The sequence below is a fragment of the Puntigrus tetrazona genome, chromosome 22, assembly GCF_018831695.1.
Source record: "Puntigrus tetrazona isolate hp1 chromosome 22, ASM1883169v1, whole genome shotgun sequence".
NCBI classification, from domain to species: Eukaryota; Metazoa; Chordata; class Actinopteri; order Cypriniformes; family Cyprinidae; genus Puntigrus; species Puntigrus tetrazona.
In genome coordinates this window covers 12,943,491-12,966,265 of record NC_056720.1, presented here as the reverse complement: position 1 = coordinate 12,966,265, position 22,775 = coordinate 12,943,491, and the positions used below count along the sequence as shown (strand labels likewise).

The 22,775-nt window shown below is 37.6% G+C and overlaps 2 protein-coding genes and 1 long non-coding RNA gene across 8 annotated transcripts; 2 read left to right on the top strand and 1 right to left on the bottom strand.

Moving 5' to 3' along the window:
- The first annotated feature begins 122 nt into the window (after positions 1 to 122).
- On the top strand, positions 123 to 9,810 carry xpnpep1 (X-prolyl aminopeptidase (aminopeptidase P) 1, soluble). The gene is given in 21 exon segments (XM_043223362.1): positions 123 to 439; positions 599 to 720; positions 1,686 to 1,695; positions 1,698 to 1,748; positions 2,814 to 2,918; positions 3,132 to 3,224; positions 3,942 to 4,085; positions 4,172 to 4,267; positions 5,265 to 5,346; positions 5,449 to 5,659; positions 6,588 to 6,677; positions 6,758 to 6,808; positions 6,909 to 6,967; positions 7,137 to 7,214; positions 7,300 to 7,371; positions 7,466 to 7,526; positions 7,671 to 7,740; positions 7,818 to 7,991; positions 8,084 to 8,160; positions 8,282 to 8,380; positions 9,484 to 9,810. Coding segments are annotated over 21 exon segments (1,875 nt in total). The 5' UTR covers positions 123 to 429; the 3' UTR covers positions 9,604 to 9,810.
- Positions 9,811 to 9,957: 147 nt separating this feature from the next.
- Positions 9,958 to 15,657, bottom strand: si:dkey-246e1.3. Of its 5 annotated transcripts, none has more exons than XM_043223368.1 (4): positions 15,586 to 15,657; positions 10,923 to 11,061; positions 10,706 to 10,802; positions 9,958 to 10,270 (listed from the first exon to the last, which is right to left on the bottom strand). In XM_043223368.1, the coding sequence occupies exons 2-4, from the start codon at positions 11,005 to 11,007 to the stop codon at positions 9,958 to 9,960; spliced, it is 495 nt and encodes a 164-aa protein (XP_043079303.1). In that variant the 5' UTR covers positions 11,008 to 11,061; positions 15,586 to 15,657. The 5 variants fall into 5 exon arrangements, with proteins under 5 accessions (XP_043079303.1, XP_043079300.1, XP_043079301.1 ...); XM_043223365.1 differs by lacking the exon at positions 15,586 to 15,657 and adding an exon at positions 12,408 to 14,118 and having other exon boundaries at positions 10,923 to 11,051; XM_043223366.1 differs by lacking the exon at positions 15,586 to 15,657 and adding an exon at positions 12,753 to 14,115.
- LOC122327774 lies at positions 13,122 to 21,972 on the top strand. Of its 2 annotated transcripts, none has more exons than XR_006247716.1 (4): positions 13,122 to 13,235; positions 15,622 to 15,784; positions 17,050 to 17,221; positions 21,259 to 21,972. It is a non-coding gene; the product is annotated as an uncharacterized LOC122327774 (long non-coding RNA). The 2 variants fall into 2 exon arrangements; XR_006247715.1 differs by having other exon boundaries at positions 13,126 to 13,240.
- Positions 21,973 to 22,775: the final 803 nt, after the last annotated feature.

Below are 22,775 nucleotides of genomic sequence, written 5' to 3'. Positions count from 1 at the left end.
TAAGCCCAGGCAGGCCGCATTAAAACATATATATATATATATATATATATATATATATATATATATATATATATATATATATTAATGACAACAAGACATTATAATACAGTCTATGAAAAGTGTAAACTTGAATCAGAATATTTATTTAAATGTATTAATCACTAATGTGATTCCCACATTCTCTGATAACAGTGACGGAAAATGGTATGTTTAATGAAGAAGATTTAGGTGGCGATCTTTTGTAAAAGGTTTGGTAAGTGGATTGCATGATCACAGAAGAAGAAGACGCAGACAGTAAATCTTTAACTATGGGACGGTCGCTTTACGCCGCTTTACGCCGTCTGTGCAAGGTGCAGGTTAACAATCTCATATCTTTCCAACTTTGAGCTCCACGTTACCAGTAACATCTCAGGTTCACAGAGAGGGAAAATGGCTGCAGGTAATTCTTTGTTAAAAAAAAAAAAAACGCGTTGATGTCTGATCTCTCAGCGCTTTGGCAAATTGTTTATTGTGATTTCATGTCAAAATACTTGATGTTATAATGACATTGTGTGCAAGTTATTATGTAAATTTGACATCTTTCTTTTTCTCTCAACAGACACTATGTCTCCAAAGATCACAGTGGAGCTGCTCAGGCAGCTCCGGCAGGCCATGAAGAACAGCAAGTATATCACAGAGCCCATACAAGCGTACATCGTCCCATCAGGAGACGCACATCAGGTGATGCCTCAGTAAACCCAAACCTTTGATCTCTGCTCCAACAAAGTGATTTAAAATTACTGTGATTTTGAAATGTTTAGGCTGTGATTCACAAACATGCAGATCGTTTTCATAAACATCTCATTTTATAACCATAAAACCTGTAATTGATAAATATTCAACCTGTTATTTCTATAAATACATGTTATGTATAAATGCATTGACTGTCAATGGTATAAATACTATTATATAGGTTTATAAACATTTCATAGTGTCTGTGATTTTTAAACCTTTAAGGGTGAAATTATTGGCAGAATGTTTTGCACGTTAAAAAAAATAAATACGACCTATCTCTGTGACTTTTGCCCATCATAAAAAAAAATCGGACCAGGTTCAATTTTCTTCATTTTCGCATCTTTACCAAGCATTTTGATAGAAAAGGATGACAAATTTGAAAAACAACGAAAAAAGCATACTAAAATTTCAGACTCGGTGTGCAATGGCCTTTAATCTTGTGATTTATAAGCGTTCAAACTCTAAGCCATTTAGCCTGTGATTTATAAACATATAAAGCATGTTATATATAAACATTCAACCTGTGAGTTATAAACGTACTATCAAGAGAAAACCTGAATGTGGTTTTATGAACATTCCACTTTATAATCACAGAGCCTGGGTATATTTTATTATAATATATTTATACAGCCATTCAATGCCTTAGAACCAAAACAATGACATCTTTCGCTTCAGCTGCTGCGACGTAATTGTGTGTGTGTGTGTGTGTGTGTGTGTGTGTGTCACTGCCTTTTAACGTCTATTGTGTGAGTAATGGGCTTCCCTCACCCCCTTCTCTCTGGCTCTGTGATTATGAAATCACGTCTGATTACGTGTGTGTGTGTGTGTGTGTGACCTCCTGGTTAAATTAGAGGTAATTAGACTGATTCCTGCCGGAGCTGATCCCACGTTTTGGCTTCATCTCTTTTCAGAGTGAATACATCGCCCCTGTGACTGCAGACGCGAGTTCATCTGCGGCTTCAACGGCTCCGCCGGTGCGTGTGATTTTCAAACGATTCACTTTTATATAACTGCGATACGACGGTATCAATTAACAGCTTCACGGTGGAGATTTAGCAACTGTAGAGCTACAGAATCGCAGGTGGGCACACGCATAGAGACGGTGGCACTCATAACAACACACAGGTGACTTATATGAACAGAAATCGATCGTAATCAGGCAGCGTAACCACTACACGTCGATTCGGTTCGCCCCACTCCAGAGAATTGTGACTATGAGAGGCGCTTTGTCGTGATTTACAGCTCAATGGTGTTGCCAGATGTTTTTATCTGGTGGCCCACGTGTGGCTCATTCAAGGGCAAGATGAATCATAAACCCTTATATACTATAATAGTAATATAAAATCGGATTATGCTGTATATTGTCCTGTAAACATACACAGTGCTATTTATAAAGTTCAGCCTTATGAACAAAGTCAGAGTTATGAGCTTACTGCCTACAATTTTTTTATAAATGTACGGATTTTTATAAACGTGTTTTTTTAAACAATTGATAACACATGAATTATTAACTACGGATTTCTTAATTTGCAGCTTATTAATAGTTACTAAGGTAGTTGTTCGGGATGTAGAATAAGCTAAATTACCTAAAAATCTATAAATATTTTTATACATGAATCCTTTGGTTTATCAGCCTGTGATTTGTAATCATGCAAACGTTTAGCTTCTGATTTCTAAACGTACAGTGTGACTTTTAACCTAAACATTTAACCTGCGATTTATAAGCGTTCAACTTTACACACATGCAAACTGATTTCTAAACATTTAAGCTGTGATATATAAACGTACAGCGTGCGATTTGCAAACGCGTATCATGTGATTCATAAACATTCAACATTCAGCTTTCGTTTTATAAACGGATATAACTGTGATGTACAGACGTGCATAACTTTGCAAACATAGCGCCCGTGCTTTGTAAATACCTTTTAATGGCCTTTTAAACAATTAATCAGCGATTTATAAGTGTGCGTGCTGTATTTTATAAGCATTCCACCTCGTGTAGATGCAGATGAGCTCACCTCTACCTGTGCTTGTTTTAGGTACCGCTATAGTGACAGAACAGCATGCTGCTTTATGGACAGATGGGCGGTACTTCCTGCAGGCCAGCCAGCAGATGGACAATAACTGGACTCTGATGAAAATGGGTACAGTGATTGTCAGCATGGTTTTATGACTCGCGGCTGCTAGGTCATTGCTTTTGTTATCAATTTGGTATTACATAATCGTGAAAGCAAAGTCTGTCGCTGCAAAACATTTATTAGAATGTAATTCCTGAGTGAACTTTATGGTTAGTGTGTAATATACAGCATGGTTCAAAGGAACAATCCAAAAATGATTATGACATTTTGTCTTGTCAGGGCTGAAGGAGACGCCATCTCAGGAGGACTGGCTCATCAGCGTTCTTCCAGAGAACTCAAAAGTGGGAGTCGATCCTTGGATCATTGCCGCCGGTGAGGAATTCAACAACATCATAAAGAGTTTTCCATTATTGCTGATATTTCCATTCATATTAATAGGGGAGACATTCAGCTTATTTTTTAAGGGCGCATGCTATTTACATACGTGTACAAATATATATTTTAAGTTATTTTAATAATTTTTAAAAGTTTATTCATTTTTGTACATATGAAAAGTATTTTTTTCTAATAGTAAAATAATAATAAATATATATATATATATATATATATATATATATATATATATATATATATATATATATATATATATAATATTTATTTTAAATATTAATTACAAATAATTTACATTTTAAATTATTTAACCAATATATTTAATAAACAATTTAACACATCAAATTAATTTTAATTGTTTAAATGGGCATAACAATTACGCATGTTAGTTTAGGACTACTGAAAATAACGAATATACATCAATATCCTTAGGAATATTTTATATTCATATTAATAGGGATGTCATGCAACATTTCCCTACATTTACATGTGTGTAAATACTGTATTTTGTTGAATTTAAAATGCTGTGTTTAACTATTTGTCATAAAAACATAATCGTATTTAACATTCAAGGATTTTTATTATTAATATGTACCTTCTGTAGTATATTTTCATAATACTGTATATGCAATTAAAGAAATCTTGATAATTTTAACTGTTAGACATCCCGCAGGTGCCTCATGTGTCTTGTGTTTTCAGACCAGTGGAAGAACATGTCTAAGGCTCTGAGCAGCGCAGGACACTCATTGGTTGCGGTGCAGGACAATCTCATCGACGCCGTCTGGGAGGACCGACCCGCTCGACCAAGCACCAAACTCATCACGCTGGGCCTCAGATTCACCGGTCAGCACATCTCACCGCATAGAAACACGATCTTACGGGTCAGTCATAAAACCTCCATACAAGTTTGTTGATTTTTCCCCACGCAGGTCTCACCTGGCAAGATAAAGTTACAGCTCTGAGAGGAAAAATGGCCGAGAGGAAGATTTCCTGGTTTGTGGTCACAGCTCTAGATGAGATTGCGTGTAAGTATCGCCATACAGCACGCTGTGTGTGTGTGTGTGTGTGTGTGTGTGTGTGTGTGTGTTTAGTTGTCAGATCACGACTTAGCACTTGGTCCCTCTCCGCTATCTTATTAACCCCAGTTAAAGGGCTCTTATGTCAGATGTTGATAATCATGGACATGATTGCGTGAGGGACAAGCGTATTCTGCCATATTTAGGAAAAGAAGTTTAAGTGCTTTTAGTAATCATGCTGAAAATGTAAGTTTGCCGTTACAGAAATACATTTACATTTTGAAATTATATTTAAATTAAAATAAAATGTTATTTTGAACTGTAATATTTAGAAATATTCAGAATGTAAATGCTAGTGTATTTGTATATGTGCACCGATTTATTATTTACCACTTTACTTTAGATTTAATAAAGTGTTGCTATTATTATTATTATTATTATTATTATTATTATTATTATGGGTAACAAAAAGGTTCATATTTTGTTTTTGGAGTCCCCAACAACAGGTTGCCATGCATGAAAGGTCAAAAAACACTTGAATTTTTTTATAATATGCATTTATTTTTACCCTATTTTTCACAATTAGTCAAAAACTATTCGCTCAAAGATTCTTTCTTTTTTTTATTTTTAGATCCCTTCTTTGCGTGACACCAACGAGCGGTGATTGGTCCAATTTGTCTCATTTTTATTCCATCATGGCTACTTAGCGTTGCCAGGGAAACCTAGCGGGGCACCTAGTGGCAGAGAATGAATTAGCATCTTTATTCAGACCAACATGAAAAGACCTACAAGTTGGAGGATAATATGCAAATTGACGTCAGCATGAAACGGCTTGAGAAACGATTTTTCTTTTAAGAGGCAATAACTTCATGCACTGTGCATTTTCAGATTTCTAACTTTGTAGGATGTTATCATTCACTTACATGAAAGCTCATTTTCCAAATCCATAATTAGGGGCGCTTTAATACTGAAGATTTAAAAATAAAATCTCACTTCCTCTCCACAGGGCTCTTTAACCTGCGCGGGTCAGACATCGAGTACAACCCTGTGTTTTTCGCCTACGCTCTCATCGGCATTAGCAGCATAAAGTAAGACTTCATTCCTGGTTCTTCACTTCATGCTGGAAGTTTTCCGGATTTCCAGTGAAGCCAGACACTCACGGTTGTCCTTTGTTGCGTGTGTTCTTTTAGATTGTTTGTGGACAGCAAGCGTCTTTTGGACTCCTCGGTCCGGGAGCATTTGCAGCTGGACAGTCCGAGCAAACCGGAACTGAGCATACAGTGTTTTCCTTACGAGTCTGTGTACACGGAGCTGCAGGCGGTTTGTGCGGCGCTGGCGCCCAAAGACAAGATGTGGATCTGTGACAAGGCCAGCTGCGCTCTTACACAAGTCATACCCAAGGTGAGTCGAGACGTGTGGTGTTTTTCTGCTTGTGAAGACTGTGCAAGTTTTGTTCAGAAATTTGCCGTATTATTTAAGTGAAATCATTTTTTAATGGCTTTTTACGATTCTGAAGGAATAGTTCACCCCAGAAATGAAATTTATGCTGGAAAGCCTCACTCTATTTGAAAAGGTTCCTTCGTCAGAACAGATTTGGGAAAGTTTAACATCACTTGTTCACCGGTCGATCCTCTGCAGTGAATGGGTGCCGTCAGAACGAGAGTCCGAACAGCTGATAAAAACATCAAAATAATCAACACCTCTCCAAATTCATCAATTGCATAAATGCTATTTAAATGCAAAATAAATGCAAAAACTGCATATTTGAAAGAATAAAAAATCCATTTTTAAGACGTTTTAACTTCTTTTGCCAAAACACAAGTCTATAATCCATAATAACGCTTCCTCCAGTAAAAAAGGCCATCCCTTGTCCTCCCACATCAAAAACGAGCAGAATATTTTTTCAGAACAGAGCTTAATTTGTGCATATTTCTCTCCTAATTCAGACTTTTTTTTTTACTGGAGAAAACAATGTTATAGATAGAAAACTCTATCTATTTTTGCTCGATGTTACAAACATCTTAATGAATTAGTTTCTTAGAAATATGCTACTTTTCATTTCTGAAGACATGGAGCGGTCTGGATTATTTACATTTTTTTAATCAGCTGTTTGGACTCTCATTCTGACGGCACCCATTCACTGCAAAAGAGGAAGTGCTGAATTTACCCAAATCTGAAGCTCATCTACATCTTGAAGGACCTGTAAGACAGTTAATTTTCACCCGATATAAATTTTTGCTTCAATAATACTTGCCAGCACTTTCTTTTTCCATCTAAAGTGGCTGAATATGATTCAATATGATCGATTAAACCGTTGTAATCGTTTCAGTCCCACAGATCTGCAATCCCGTACACACCCTTATGTCTGGCTAAAGCCGTCAAGAACCCCACAGAGATCCAAGGCATGAAGATGGCACACGTAAGTCCACATAACTACAGATATTTCAGAAATCTGAAACTTTTCTTGCTTTATGAGTCACGGTATTTATTTCGTCGCAGATCAAAGACGCAGTGGCACTGTGTGAACTTTTTGCTTGGCTGGAAAAAGAGGTACGACCGTGCGTACGATTTGTTGTTGTTTGTGTAGAATTTCCTTTTTTTATCGAATGAAGGAAAGAAATACGATCGCTTGCATTTGTCGTCTGCACAGATTCCCAAAGGTACGGTTACAGAGATATCGGTGGCGGATAAAGCTGAAGAACTGCGAAGGTGAGTCAAAGATGCTACAACAAGAAGAATCAAATAATAGATTTATCCACAGATGTTTGTTTTTGTCTTGTATGAGATTGTGGAGCCTCTCACTGGTGATCTGAGGACCTGCACACACTGAGGCGGTGAAATAATGTCTCTCAATCGAAAATCTTTTCTTTCTATCTAGTCAACAGAAAGACTTTGTTGGGCTCAGTTTTCCAACCATCTCTAGCGTCGGACCAAATGGGGCCATAATACATTACAGGTCAGCTGTTCTAATAATCTATTATTGAAGAATTTTCTTTTATTTTTAAATATCCCTTTCTTTATCTTCTTCCATCCTTTTTCAGGCCTCTCCCAGAAACCAACAGGACTCTTTCTCTTAATGAAGTTTATCTTATTGACTCCGGAGCTCAGTACTTGTAAGCGTAATACTTGTATGTGTGTGTTAAAAATGTAGTTGTCTAGGATAAAATTAAATATATGAAATTTGTATTTTTTTGCTTTGCTATCCAGAGATGGAACTACAGATGTGACCCGTACAGTGCACTTTGGCACACCCACTGATTATGAGAAGGTACACCATCCAAAAAAAAACCTATTCATTTGCCTTTCCATTGTTTTTTCTTGAGATCAAACTCTCTTCCTTCTTCACAGTCTGAAAACTATTGGTCTACCATAATACTAATAATTCCGTCCTCCCCCCCTCTGATCTTCACAGGAATGCTTCACGTATGTCCTAAAGGGACACATTGCTGTAAGTGCTGCCGTTTTTCCGAATGGAACCAAAGGTAAGATCTTAAAATCGGTCGCTTGAAGCAGTTTTAGCAGTGATACTGAGAGAGGCGGACTGTGCTGCTGGGTTCAGGTCACCTGTTGGACTCGTTTGCTCGTGCTGCTCTCTGGGACTCTGGGTTGGACTACCTTCACGGGACCGGCCACGGTGTCGGATGCTTCCTCAACGTACACGAAGGTCCTTGTGGCATCAGCTACAAAACGTTTGCAGATGAACCCCTGGAGGCTGGAATGATTGTCAGCGATGGTGCGGAAACGCGCTTTAATATTCGATATTTTCTCTCCTCGTTTATCTTTGTATAGTACTTCTGAGGTAAATTTGAGACTTTTTGTTTCAAGAGCCTGGGTTCTATGAAGACGGATCTTTTGGCATTCGGATAGAAAACGTCGTCCTGGTTATTCCCGCCAAAACTAAAGTAATGGCTGCATCTTAATCTGTTCATATTTATACCAACAAAACAAGTCAACAGTGGAAACTAATGTACTTTTGAGAGATCTGAGGTATGACGTTTCGGCTTTTCCGTTCTTTTCTTTCAGTATAACTACAGAAACAGAGGTAGCCTGACGTTTGAAGCTCTCACTTTGGTCCCCATCCAGCTGAAGATGATCAACACAGACCTGCTCACACAGAAAGAGGTAAATGCAGGCTGTTTCTTATATAAATATTATTTGGTGTAGTGTTAGTGCTTTAGGGTATGTTTACATGTCAACAATGCACTAAAAATATAAAAGGTATTCTGGTTCCACTTTATATTAGATGGCCTTGACAACCATGTACTTAGATGAGAAAATAAGTACAATGTACTTCTTGTGGTCAAACTGTATCGCGAAACACTTTCTTTTGCTGATACTGAGGCGGGCTACGGGTAAGATTAGGGACAGGTTTGGTATATACAGGTTTCAACAGAGTAAAATAAACAATTACAGGTATTCGATACATGCAGGTATTTTTAAAAACGTAAGTACAGTGTAAAAACTTAAACAGTATTAAATTATTCATTTAAATGCCATTAGTTAAGACCACCTAAATTAAAGTGGGACTGATTTCCTTTACAAAAACTTCCAAATACGTTTAAGCCACCAAACCACTGTTGTTGTGTAAATAAACGGCCAAAACATTGGTTTTCTGTTTCCGGCTAAAGACGGTTTGGCATATACACCCCCCTGCTGACATTATGGTGCATTTTGAGCAGCTGGGCTGTTTGTAACTAAGAAGAAAAAAATAAAAAAATAAATGAAATCAAACATTGTTCTTTACAAAGTGTTTATTTTTTTAAATAAAATAAATGTTCTAAAAATTATTAAAGCTGTCTGATAGCTTTTATAGCCCCCACAAGGTGTGCTTGTACAAGTTTGTTTCTGGCTACATTTAATTGCGTTTACTGCTAATGGCAATATTTACAGCATTAATACATTACATTATCTTATTACATCAGCATATATGTAAAAATTGGAAGTGTACTGAATGCTTGCAGCCTCTATCGTGTGAAATAAATCCTTAAAAACTTTTATTCACCTTATTCCTAAACGTGGAAGTGAGCCTATGGGTGAGATAACAAGAGGCATAACGTAAACGGTAAAACTGATTGCTTTACAAACCATTGTGTTCATAATTAAGATCATACACTAAAATAAGACTAAAAATAGCTGGAAGCAATAGCCATACAACACTCATTTTTTGTGAAGAATAAGGTGGATAACTTGGATTGCTGTAATAATACGTGCTTGTCCTCTTTCAGCGTGATTGGGTGAATGACTACCACAAGACATGCCGGGAGACGATTGGGGCGGAGCTCGAGCGGCAAGGCAGGAAGGAGGCTCTGGATTGGCTGATCCGAGAAACTCAGCCGATTGTGTAAAAATATTGTTGACCGATTTCCTCTTTTGTCATCGTTGTAACGATCGCCAGTGACTTTTTTTTTTTTCTCCCCCCTGTCGTTCTCTCTCAGTCTCGGTCTCTATCTGCTCTTCTGGTGGATATAATTCGAGTTTCTGCTTCTTTTGTAAAGCACGCTTTCATCAGCTGTTTTATGAGCCAATTAAACGGTGTGGAAAAAAAAGATTCGCTGCGTTCCTCTTTACGGTGTCAGGAAAGAGCAGCTTGAACATTCTGCTAAGCATCTCTTTTCGGGTTCTACGCAGGAAAGAGTGTGATGCGGGTTTTTAGGGGTGGCGTGGCTTGGCGCGAACCGTTTTTTTAAGCGTTAGCGTTCTTACAGCTGCATGTAAAAAACGGGCGGGGCCAGGATGATGCCGCTGCGGGGGTCGCTGGCGTAGTCCTGCAGCGTGAGTGGAGCGTGTGCGGACACGGCCTGAGGGGGCGTCCTGTCCTCCTCGTGTCCCACAGGCAGGGGGTTGGTGTAGATGTAGTGGATGCGAGAGTTGTCCTTCGGCCCCTCTTGCCTTCTGAACAGGGCCAGCGGGTTGCGGAAGCTGTGCGTTTTCCTCACGCACATAACACCCACGGGCTCTTCGGGAACCTCGCTGGATACGGCGCTCTCGTAGACGCGAGCCCGTTTACACTTCCTGTGACACAAAGACACGAGCCGCTGCAGCTAATGGACACAATTTAGGATCCAACAACATGATTTTGGCCTAAAACGGATGGTGATGGGAGGAAATATTTAAATGCTTTTACATTCAATCGCAAAGATTCATTCAAAACGTTTACGTGCCCGTGCTAAAATATCGCGTTTCCCTGAAACTTTTAGCATTTTGTCATAAAAGTATTGAGTTTCCAATGTTCGCTCTTTTGCAAAATTCACGTTTGTTCACACAATGTTGCATTTCCAATTCAGCATTCCAGCACAAAAGGTCTGAAAAACACTGCATTCGCTTGCAATTTTTGCACACACATACACATATATATAAAATTTTAATTCTTTTAACTAAAGGATATTTTTTCAAAACGCCTGACAAGTGTCCAGCGCTTTTTTGCCTCATTTTACACGGTTTCCTCACCTTCTGTGTCTTCTGTACGAGATACAGCTGATGATTCCTGTCACAGTCAGGACGCACAGAGCTACTGAACAAAGGGTGATGTTGAACACCTTGACTTCTGTGTGAGAAAAGTCAAAAAGAGAATAGCGTAAGCGTGTTTGCTCGGATTCAAATGATAAAACACTATAAAATATACCGTAATGGATCGCGTTCACGAGGTAAAAAGCAGTTTACCCACCGTAGAGAGCGGCTTGTGTTTCTTTGTCATTCGGATTCAATAAAGCCGTCCCGTTAAGAGACGGATCGATCCCCGTGAGGCTCATGCTGCGGAAGGCATAGGCCAGAAGTGACCAGCAAACTGCTCGGTCTGGAAGGAGCTGGTGAGAGCATTCATTAGTGTGAAGCCATGTGACTCTGTGGATTTGTTTCCACGGAAACGCCGCTACCTCATCGCCTCGGTGGCCCCCTAACTTCATTCAACTTTGTCACTTTGGGGTCTTTAAAAGATCCATCCCAGAAACGCAGCAAAAAAACTGTTTTTGTGCCCGAGAATCCAGAGGACAAGGATTCATTCGGAAACTAAACAAAGCGGAGATTTCATTATTCGTATTGCTGCATGTCTTTTTAGCAGGGCCTGCTTCCGTCTGAACGGATAAACACAAAGCCCGCATTCATTAGCATTCGTGCTTCATTTCTGCTGGGGCTTCAAAAAACAATATTACACAATAAACTCTGGCTCTCGACATGAGAACGCTGGGAAATAATCCCATGATGCTCACACGTTTCCCACATTGTGTGCAAAACGCTGCCTATTCTCGATTCGCCTTCAAACGTTCTTTTCTGGAACGGTCCTATTTTTAGACAATCCCATTGGTCTTTCTATTTATAAAATAAACAGATTTCGGTTGGCCGTTTCCTAAAGAACATTCCTCAGACACAAATGCACACAAACATTTGGCCACAATGCGCGTTACCAAGAGTCGGCCCAGTAAAACAGAAAGCAACTGCACTGTAAACTTTATTATGTCTTCACGTGACCGGTAATGTTGACTACCTTTAATATTTACAAAACTCTAGGCTGATGATATTTAGAAAGCTACAAATGCCAGAGAACCAACCACACCTTCAAACACCGTGCTTGCAAATAACGTGACACCGGAGCACGAAACCAGGCCCTGAGGTGTATTTGCAGCAATAGCCAACAAAATCATAGCTTTTTCTTTATGCCAAAAAAATCATTAGGATGTTAAAGATAATGATCCATGAATATATTTAATACATTTCCTACCGCAAATATATATTAAAACTTAAAGGCGATTTTTCCCGTGTAATGCTCAAACCAACCGCTAGATGTCAGGGTTGGCGCTCAAATCAGGACGCTGCTATACTCTGCGCTTTTGCTCCGACTTTCATGACAATAATATAAAATGCGTCTGAGCGTCAGTTCAAGTACATGAAATCCTACAGAAAACATATAAATGTTACTTATATATATTTTTTTTTTTTGGTGAATTAACAATTTGGCAAGAAACGAAGCAGCTTGAAGGTCTGGTAATGAGCACCCCTCCGTCTATTGTTTTGATCCTTTTTAGAGACTGAAGATGTGAGGTTAAGCTCAATTAAAGCTTGTTATGTTCAACGAGCGCTCGGCTTTACGCACTGAATCAACGGAGTCATTAAAAGACATACGCACTGCATTAAACCAAATAAACGTCGGACTTACCGCGTAAATATCCGCTCTGTGTCAAGCGCGAGCTGGATGCGCGAGCAAATATCATAAAATGATTCATATTTCAAAATACTACACAGAAACCGTTTTACAGCGAGTCACGAATCATTGACCTATGAGCTGCAGGTTTATTGGCTCTTCGCTCAACGACATTTAGCCTATCTTTGCAAAGGCCTACCATTTTTTTTTCCCGCGAAGCATTTGATTTGTTTGTCCGTTGCGTCTCGTAATTTTATGGCGAATGAAAATCGAGTATTTCTCTTTTAAGACCCGCGCCGAAAGGTACAATCGCGTAGCTCTGTATTTCAAGCCCCGACGGCAACATGTGGGACAAATTACCTTCTTGTTTGGGCTCCAGCCCGAACACGGGTCGTAAAAGAGCGCCGGGTTTAATTATTTGTATAAACGCGTTCCTCTTCATGTTGCGCCAGAGTCGGCGGATCTGAGGCAGAACCGTGTGCCCGGCGAAGAAGAATTCATGGGATCACTGACACCTCTCTGCCCTCCTCGGTTATATCGGACTCGGGCACGGGTCGGTGAGAGGCTTCAATGCAGATTTATGACAAACGCCAGATACGGTAACACTAAAAGGTCGTTCTCACCATTCGCCAAAAGCTGCCACACAAATAGGCCAATGAGCGAAAAGCCGCGGGCCGTTCCCAGCGGTCTGCCTAACGTTTTAACTATTATTAATTTCAGAAATCGATATCGTTCCTTCACGACGAGCCCAGAGCAGCGCGTGCGCAACGAAATATCGATCGCGCGAGGGATTCTAAAGGGAGCGGTCACGTCACGGAGGCAGAATTTCGCGGGCAAACGCTGGTGAGGTAAACTCTCAACTGTGAGGAAAAACGGACAGTTGAAAAAGAATGAAAGAATTCGCGAACGATTCTGAGCTCGTATCTCGTGATTCTGAGAATGCTGATAAAAAGAAGAAAGAAAAGTATATCGGTGTATTTTTACGTGGACCATGACCCATTAAACATACTAATAGGGGCTTTGTGACCTTGGTGAACTAACATAGCTTACATGTAGAGGATAAACACTGGATATTTACATGTGCAACATATGCTATACATACATGTATCTATATGTGCTATAGTCCTGAAGTGCTGAAACGACATTACATTATAGAAGTGAATATTTAGTAAAATTAAACATTTAAAAAAGCAAAAGTATCAAAACACTTATTATATATATATATATATATATATATATACTAACAGTTCGCAGCAGATTTCTGAGGAAAATATATAGAGTAGTGATATTGTCTTTCATAAGTGTTATGCAACGCTGTCTTATCTTCAGCATCAGAAGTCCATTCATCTGAGAAATATTGCTTCAGAACCAGCATTGCCATATAAACACACGGATCTTAGTCTCAAAGCCTGACTCCATCAGGCAAAAATGTAAATCATACTTCTGTTCACAAAGACGCTTTTGTTGTCTCCTATTTGAAAAGCTAATTATATTTTATATAATAAAATCTGAACTCTAAACTTTTTTATCATTGTTTAATTTTATCCTTAATTTATTTTTCAATGGATTTTTTTAATGATAATTTTTTTACTCAGACTTATTTTTATGTTTTCATTTTTTTTATTTAATTTGATTGCATTCTTTAGCAATTTCATTGTCAGCAATCTCTGTAATTTTTTTTATAATGTTTTAAATATTGCTATTTAGTAGTGCTGTCAAACATTTAATTGCAGTTCATTTCATCCAAAATAAAAGTTTTTGTTTACATAATATATGTGTGTTTGCTGTGTATCTTTAATAAGCATTTATAAATACAAACACATGCTTATATTTAAGTTCTTATAATTTATATGTAAATATATTTAATATATAAACAACATATTTATCTTAAATAAGTACAAGCATGTGCACGTGTATACAGTATACACACACACATATATATATATATAAGTTTATTTTGGATGCGATTAATCATTTGATGGCAGGGCTATTTAGTTTTTGTTTGTTAGTTTGTTTTGTTGTATTTCAACAATTTTTCCTCTGATGATTTTCTTTTATCTTAGAGTTTTTTAATTTTAGTTTTTATTTCCAGTGCTTATTTATTTAGTGCTTTGGCTTAAACATTTAAAGCCACATTAGTTATATTTTAGTTTACATTTTTAACCTATTCATAAAATTGAACTTTTCTAAGATTTATAATTTTCTATTTTAAATTTCTGCTTTATTTATTTTGACCAATAAATGCATTTAACAGTTGGTCCTGCATATTTTTTAGCCGGGCTCCCGTTTGAGATTGATGTGCGTGCTTTAGCTTGCTCTTTTTGCGACAATTACAAAAAGTCGTACGTAAATCCCTATGCATATTTTTATTTATTGCTGCGCTAACTCGTATAGTTAACGAAAAGAAGGGGGTTTGATCTCCTTCAAGGGTGTTTGTACGCAACACATGTGGAAACGGAGTTACGTTTGGCACCGATGGGGTCTTTCAGAGCTGACCCGACCTTTATCCGGAAGCTCAGCGCGAGATCAACGTCTTACGGTTTGGCCGGTGACCCGAGTACGCAGAGTTCGTACGAGTGAGAGACAGAGCCCGATGACAAGTGAATGGAAGCAGACGTCGACGGCTCGGATGACAAAGAGCAGGAGAAAGACGCCGTGCTGCGAATCGTTTCCAAATGCGAGGTGGCGAGCCCGATTCGACTCCGTTCGGTTACTTTAAGATTTTCAGCTTCGAGAAAGAGCGCTTAAAAGCCCAATTTGGTTTTTGTTGCCTTTGCTCACCAAAAAAATCGTTCAAACCCGATGACTGTTGTTCAGCGAAGGAAATATTAGCATCGCTAACATGCTGAGCATCATTACAGAGCCTGACTGTAAGGCTTTTCTACTTGTGTGTGTATGAAGATTTCGCTTTTTATTTTTAAAATTCACGTTAATTTTACCTTTCATAAAATGGTAACCACACCGGTCCACCATTTTTGTTCAACGTGTTTGTGTGAAGCGGACCGAAGATCGTGTTCAGTGACAAAAGACCACCAACGCATACCTCCGGGAACACAGACGCGCATAAAAATAAATCAGCGCGTGAGGAGGCGTTCAAGACTCGTGAGCGGTGTAAAGCTTGCCCCGAATGCGTCGATCTTATAGAGCGTTGCTCTGTGCGTCCGCCGTGATTTGGCGTCGCACAGATTAATACCTGTCTGTTTTTTCTCTCCTCGGGCCTGTTTTACAGATCCTGGACAGCCCACACAAACACCCCCGTCGGGACGTCCCGTCTGAGCCTGAGCCGTCTGTAAAAAAGAGAAAGGGGAGGAAGAGGAAGAGAGATTGTTATGATTAATATCCCGCTCCAGGTTACTGTCGATAGTAACATTTGCCAGTATGTATCCTTAAAGGTTAGTTTTTCTTTACGTATCATTATATAAAATCAAACAACAGATATGCATTATATTTATATATTTTTTGGTAATACTATATATTATAAAAACATACGATATATTAGAATAATAACTAATACGTAGCATGTAATGCATTGTTATCTTTAATTATGCTATTTCTAAATATATTTTAACACTGCTATATTTCTAATACAACTTATAATAATGCTATTTATAATAAAGCTAATTATCATATACATCATATCATATACAGATTATTATGTGTATATAAATACACAGACCTGCATGCAAATAAGATTTTGTTCAAGTGTTTAAGATTTTTTTATATATATATCAAATATATTTATCTGTAATACAAATATAATTATAAATATATGCATGCAAGTATTTTATAAAATATATGCTGTATGTTTGTGTATTTATATATTAGTACACACATATATTATGTAAGCAACATTTTTTTATTTCGGATGCAACTAATCGCCATTAATAGTTTGACAGCACTAAAAGAGATATATACAATATTTAATAACTAATAGTGCATGTATAGACTTTTTTCATACGTTTAAATATATTCAATTTATTAGTGTATTTTATATGATATTTTCAACATACTGAATATCACAAGATGTATATGCATATACAATATGTAACAAATATAAGTATATAAATAATATTTGTAATATTTAATTATAATATATACTTATATATATTTTTAATGTTATAAATCTAAAAATATATTTTGATAGTGTATTTTACAATATATAATAAAGGTCATAAATATTTCTAATGCAATACAAAATTTTATTACATTATATACTTTCGTATTTTAATTTTTTTTTTTACGAAAATTTGAATGAGTACATTGCTTTCTTGCATTTTCTTCCATTTATTGCAGTTACATACACACATACAATAAATAAATAAAAACTATGTAAGATATGCTTTCGGCAGGAAGCTACTATTTTGCCAAAACTGACTATAATGTACTATAAATCAAAGCAGAAGACCTGCTCCAGTGCGCCTGCCTCAATGGTCACGTAAGATACGTATTTTTAAAAAAAATCATAATGGCTTTTATCGGATTAAAGAGCTTTCAGTGGAGACTGAGCCACATTTGCTGTGAAATACCCCAAACGCAGCTGAACTGTATCTCGGTCCAGTCGAACCGATCATCACCGAATCAAAGTCATCTCTGCAGCTGAACTGCACTAGAACTCAACACAGCCTCTGAAAAACTCCTCTCTCATCCATCCGCTCAGAGACGGACGCGTGTGACGAGTGAAAGCATGTCTATGGCTGATAACACACCTCCCGACTACGGTCACAAACCAGTGGAAGCAAAGAAAGCTGTTACACCTGCAAAACCTGGATATTTTCTGGAAAGACTGCCTATACAACTACTGCTGGTGTCGCTATGTGGGCGCTGAAGAGGTTTGTATTATTTCATAGCTCTTACAACAGCGAAATAGTCAAAACTTTCAAGGACACTGGCCAAACAAATAAATCGAGTAATCAAAATGATAAAAACGACAGCTCATTTCCATGATTGCCACAAAATTACGTTTTATTAGGTACGAAAAGCACATACTCCGTTACTAGGTCTAAAATTATAATAATAATAATTATGAAAAAACGAAATGTATAAATGATGAAGTGGTTATATTTTCAATGAGTGAATGGTTAAATTTCCTTCTTAGTACATCAAGTGTAAACCACAAAGTAGACGAGGCTTATACAACCCAAGCCTAACACATGCCAACACAGCTGTGTATGTAGATAAAGACACTAGCTAATGAACGCTGCAGTTTTAGGAGCACGTCCAATACATCTGCAAAGCGCTGGAAATTAGGTTCTAAGGGGCCCGATGGAGAGCCAGGTGCACGAATCCTGTTGAGAAATTACCCCAAGATCAGTCAAATTAAAGAACCATTTCCGGGCTCTGTTATATACATCATTACGAGGTCATTAATCCTGGAGTTTGACAGCTATTTTCCCTCACACTCCATGCTTTTACTGCTGCAGCTTTATGAGAGAGATTTTATTTCCACAGTCCATCCAATCATTTTTGCCGTCGGAAAGCTCCAGCTCAGATCCATCAGGTGGGTCTGTGTCTGTAAGATCAGTGTCAGGATGATGCAGTTTCTGTACAGCTTCAGATGTCCGAGTCGTGCGTGTATCAGCGATCTCGGCTCTGAATGCATTCCAGCGCTGAAGTTTATGCAAAGAGCCGTTTTGCTACATTACATATCCGATGCTATCAACATAGCTCTCCTGAAGCGGGAACGGAACATAATGCTGCTGAAAAAGCATGAGGAATGAAGCTGCGTTTGTTGACGCAAATGTACTTGTGCCACAAAAAGGCAAACGGAAAAATTTAAAGGGGTCCGAAAAGTCTTACGTTTCTAATGGGATCAAGGGAGGGTTTTAGAGTATATTTATGCACTTATGCACAGGGATATGTTGTTTGGGAAGTAATTTTTTTGCATTTTATGATTACTAAACTACTTCCAGAAAGTTGCTAAGGTGTTCTGATAGGTCAGTTTCCATTTTATAATCTGCCAAAAAAAAAAAAAAAGCAGTCCGATCAATTAGAAACAAAATTTGCATGGTTTGTGGTAACATTCTTCTCTATAGCACTAATGGTGTGTGACAAATGACATGTCAAAACTAGTTAAAATCTATAACGCAACAGTAATACGAGGCTAGCCTTAATAAACCCTGCTAATGAGATGTTACTAATGGAATGAAGGGAAGGTTTGTGAGTACATTCAATCACTTCTCTCAGTGTTTTCACGCAATATATTATATCATATATAAATATGTGCAAAGACGTAAGTAATGAGCCTTAAAGTTGGCGAAATCAAAATTAACTATATTTATTTTTGTTAGCTCACATGGTTTTTGTGGTGAACAATTAATCAATCGTCAGTCCACAAAAAACGTTGTTTGCCTTTGTAATCTGCAAATGCTTTTTTCCCTCTAAAATGTTGGGTCTTCTTTGACGACACCAGTTTGCTGGCTTGGGCACGAGCGTAGCATCCTTAACCACGTCTCTCCAATTGTCGGTGTTTATTTCGGCCACTTTACTATATAAAATCAATTTGAAATTCGAAAAGAACAAGCTACACAATCTAGTTTACTCATTCTATATTCAATATTTTAGTGAAGCCTTTTTTAGTTCAGGCAGGATCTGCGATCTCCAAGATCAAAATGGCTACCCAGTGTTGAAATACAATTGTTTAAACTGTCAGTGGGCGGGACCGCACAGAGCCATTCCTAAACAGAATGCACACTTCAAAGTAGAACAATAGTAAAACGAGTATGTGACAAATGGTTGTTATGTGTTTGCTAAAGTGTTCGATTGTTTAGGTCATTGCTGGGTCTTCAGATTGGTTGCTAGGGTGTTCCCTTTCCTGCTTTAATATCTACCAGATAAAAATCATGTCTGTTCAGATGGAAACGAAACAGTACAATACACCCCATGGTTGGAGATATCACTCATGTCCAGAGTACAAACAGTTTACAGCAAATTACGTGCCAAAAATCGTTAAAATCCATATCGCAACAGTAACGCGATGCTAGCTTTTATAAACACTGCTAACGAGGAGTGTAATATTCCGTATCTATTCAGGAGTTTGATACAAAACACTGTTTTGGACTAGCATACCTACATGTACGAACTCACCTTGGAGGCGCTCCAGAACAGATGTAGTCTTGGAAAGCGTCCACAGTTCGCCTCCTTTGAGAAAATACAGAGCCGATTCTTTTGATTAGCAGAAATCCGAGTGATTCATCGTGACATATTTATGCTACAGTTGTGGAGACGAAATCTTAAACACAAAAAGATGCGGTTCTCATTTCTACTGCAATATTAAATATCTCACCACCTTCACGTTGGCTTCAAGTCAACAGAGATTGGATACGACTCACAAAACAGCTATAAAACTGGCAGAAATCTTTATTTCAAAGGCTTAATTTAAGCATTTTCAGCAGACCAGACATTATAGGGACGGTAAATCTTTTTAAACCTTTAAGTGGCTAAGATTAACTCAAGGTGTTCAAAACGTTCGACTCTAACAGATTACAGAGGTGAAGTCTGATGGATGCACTTGTTTGTATGTGTCTGGTTTATGGGAATATGCAAAAGATGGCCACTTTTCCATGGGCACGAACTCATCAAGAAAGATATTCTTGCAAACGCCTGCTGGGTTTCTCTGGGAAAGAGCCTCAGACACTCTGGGGAGAGATGGATGTGGGGAGGCAGGAGGAGGCCCAAAAATAGGCTGACATCTCTCACATGGAGCGCATAGGAAAAATGTGCCCTCCGAAGAACCGTTTTCACAGGAGACAGAGGACCACAAGCTGTCAGAACATCTCCAGAACACCAACAACTATGTATAAAGTCCTAAAGTAGAAATTACTCCTGCTTTCTGAGGATGTCTATAAGTCCAAGAACAACATGGCCAAGTCAGGATTTAACAGCAAGGAGACCACCAGGGTCCACTAAGGAATAGTGATATGATACGATGTCCCTAAATATGAATATTTTAAAGACTTCGAATTCTGGTGTAAAATGTTTGCACTCCCTGAAACATTTGCATTAGCTGGCAAACCTTTTGAGATGGAAATATTATGATGCAGGAAGACAAACCACATTTTAATGCTTCTGCATTAAGTTTCTTGGGAAGCTAAACAAGAGAACGTGGAAAGTTTTGCATGCAACTAAAAACTGAATGTATAAAAGTTTAAGAACGAAATACATCTTAAAGGAATAGTTCATCCAAAAATGAAAAATTCTGTCATCATTTACTTACCCTCGAGTTGTTCCAAATCTGTATGAATTGTGTTCGGCAGAACAAAGAAAAAGATGTTTTGTAACCAGGCTGTTTTAGGTAACCATTGACTTCCACGGTAGGAAAAAATATATATTATAGAAAGTCAATGGCAACCCAAAACAACTTTCTTATAAACAACCATCAAAAACACACCTCTGGGAGGGTTATAAAGTCAACCAATGCACTGGTGTATAAAAAACAAATACATATTTAAATCTGTATAAACCATAATGTTTAAAACTCAGTGGTTTCGAGTGAATCATCAAGTACATGCTACAAAATGTAGGGTCTCTGACATTACAAAACATCTACAATCGTCAGATCACCTGTGTCATGCCATTCATTCACTGCCATTCTCGAATCCTATCCCATGGGAAAAATAAAAAAAATAGTGTTTCACCTACTAAGTCAGATATACTACTCAGCTAACATACATTTTTTGAAACACTAATCAAGCACATATACGATGCTCACTTGTGGCAGGTGCAAGGTACATGAAACAGGTTGACAGAGACTAGCTCAAAACCAGCAGGTCTGAGCTGGTCCTTCCAGCAGGGTGCTCTGTGACATATTCCCCTAATTGCGGGAGCTTCTCAAATCACTGGATGCTTCTTTTTTTTCCTCAAATATTAGGTGGTCTTTCCTGAGGGAGTCAGCAGGCAGGTTTCTTCCACGCTGCCAACTTAAACAGTGAAATTACATCCAGTGTAGTTTACGCTACATTGCACACAGTCATCCGAGCGTGGAGGACCGGAGAGGGGAACAGAGCCGGACTGTGTCCCAGGAGAGGGGATTTAGTGGGAGCTCAAATCAACACTGCAGCTCGGAGAAAAGGTCTGTCCGTCCACTCTGGAGATCGAGAACTTCTCAGGTCTCCACCATCAACATTCAATCCCTTTGTACGGGTTTGTCGGATCCTGCTGTTTTAACTGGCATCACTCAGAGATGGACCACAAACACCGTTCTGACATGTACATCGACTCGGACGTAAAACATAAGAAATACTGAATGATTAGACTCTCATATGTGCGTTTACTGTAAATGAGAGTCGGATCATGAGCTGACTGTCAGGCGATGAATGTTTGCTTTTCCAATGCGTCGTGAGCAGGAAGCATTGTATGTTCTCAAAGAAGAAAAAATGAATTTGTGATGATGGTCAGTTGGTTGTGAGCAATAATTGTAGTGTCGTCGTAGAGGTCCAGCTGGAGAACTATATACCAGCAAAGTCATGAAGACTATTTATGAAAACTAAATATTTAAGGCTGGTTTTTGTTCTGAAGGATGAGAACAGTTGTGCTACTGGTAAAATCGGTGAACAACTATAAAAAAAACACACAAGAAAGCAGTCATAAATGCATTTTTAAATACCAATTTTTTTTTTGTATTTTAATAAATTCTAAAATAAAACAAAATTTAAAATAACAAAAAATTTAAATAATAATAAAAAGGTATATTTAATAGCATACATACACACACATGCATGCATATGTATGACTAATCACGTTCAAAAAATAAGTATTCAAAATAAGATAATGTAGGTTTAGTAGACTATTTTAGAAAGTGAAAGTTATAGTTTACATAACGTTTATATTGTATTTTGTTTCATTTTATTAATTAAGTTTATATTTCAATATTATGAAAATGTTGAATATTATATTTCCAATAAAATTAATTCATAATTATATATACAGAAACTTAATAGTATTTATGAACTATTAATTTATAGTATTTGAAAGCTAACTTATCTTGAACATATGATTTTTTTAATCACAATTATATTTTTAAATTATTATAAATTATAATATATGATTAATTTTATATGATTATATTTTTATTATATTACTATATAATATATTATTATTATTATTATTATTATTAAGAAGTGTTATTACTTTTACTTCATAGTTACAAGCAAGAAAAGTATTTAAAAATTACCCAGAAAAAATGTATTTGCCTTACTTTCCCAGCATATGAATCTACAGAGAAACTTCAAACTGGGAAACCAACTAGAACAACCATGGTGTTTTCAATAAGAACAATGTTATTACAAAAGCCAAAGCTTTAAACTAGACATTCACTGTCATAGACATGTAATTGTCATTGATGAATTGCAAGAAAAAGAGAGGTTGAGAGTTGAGTCTGCTTCTCCC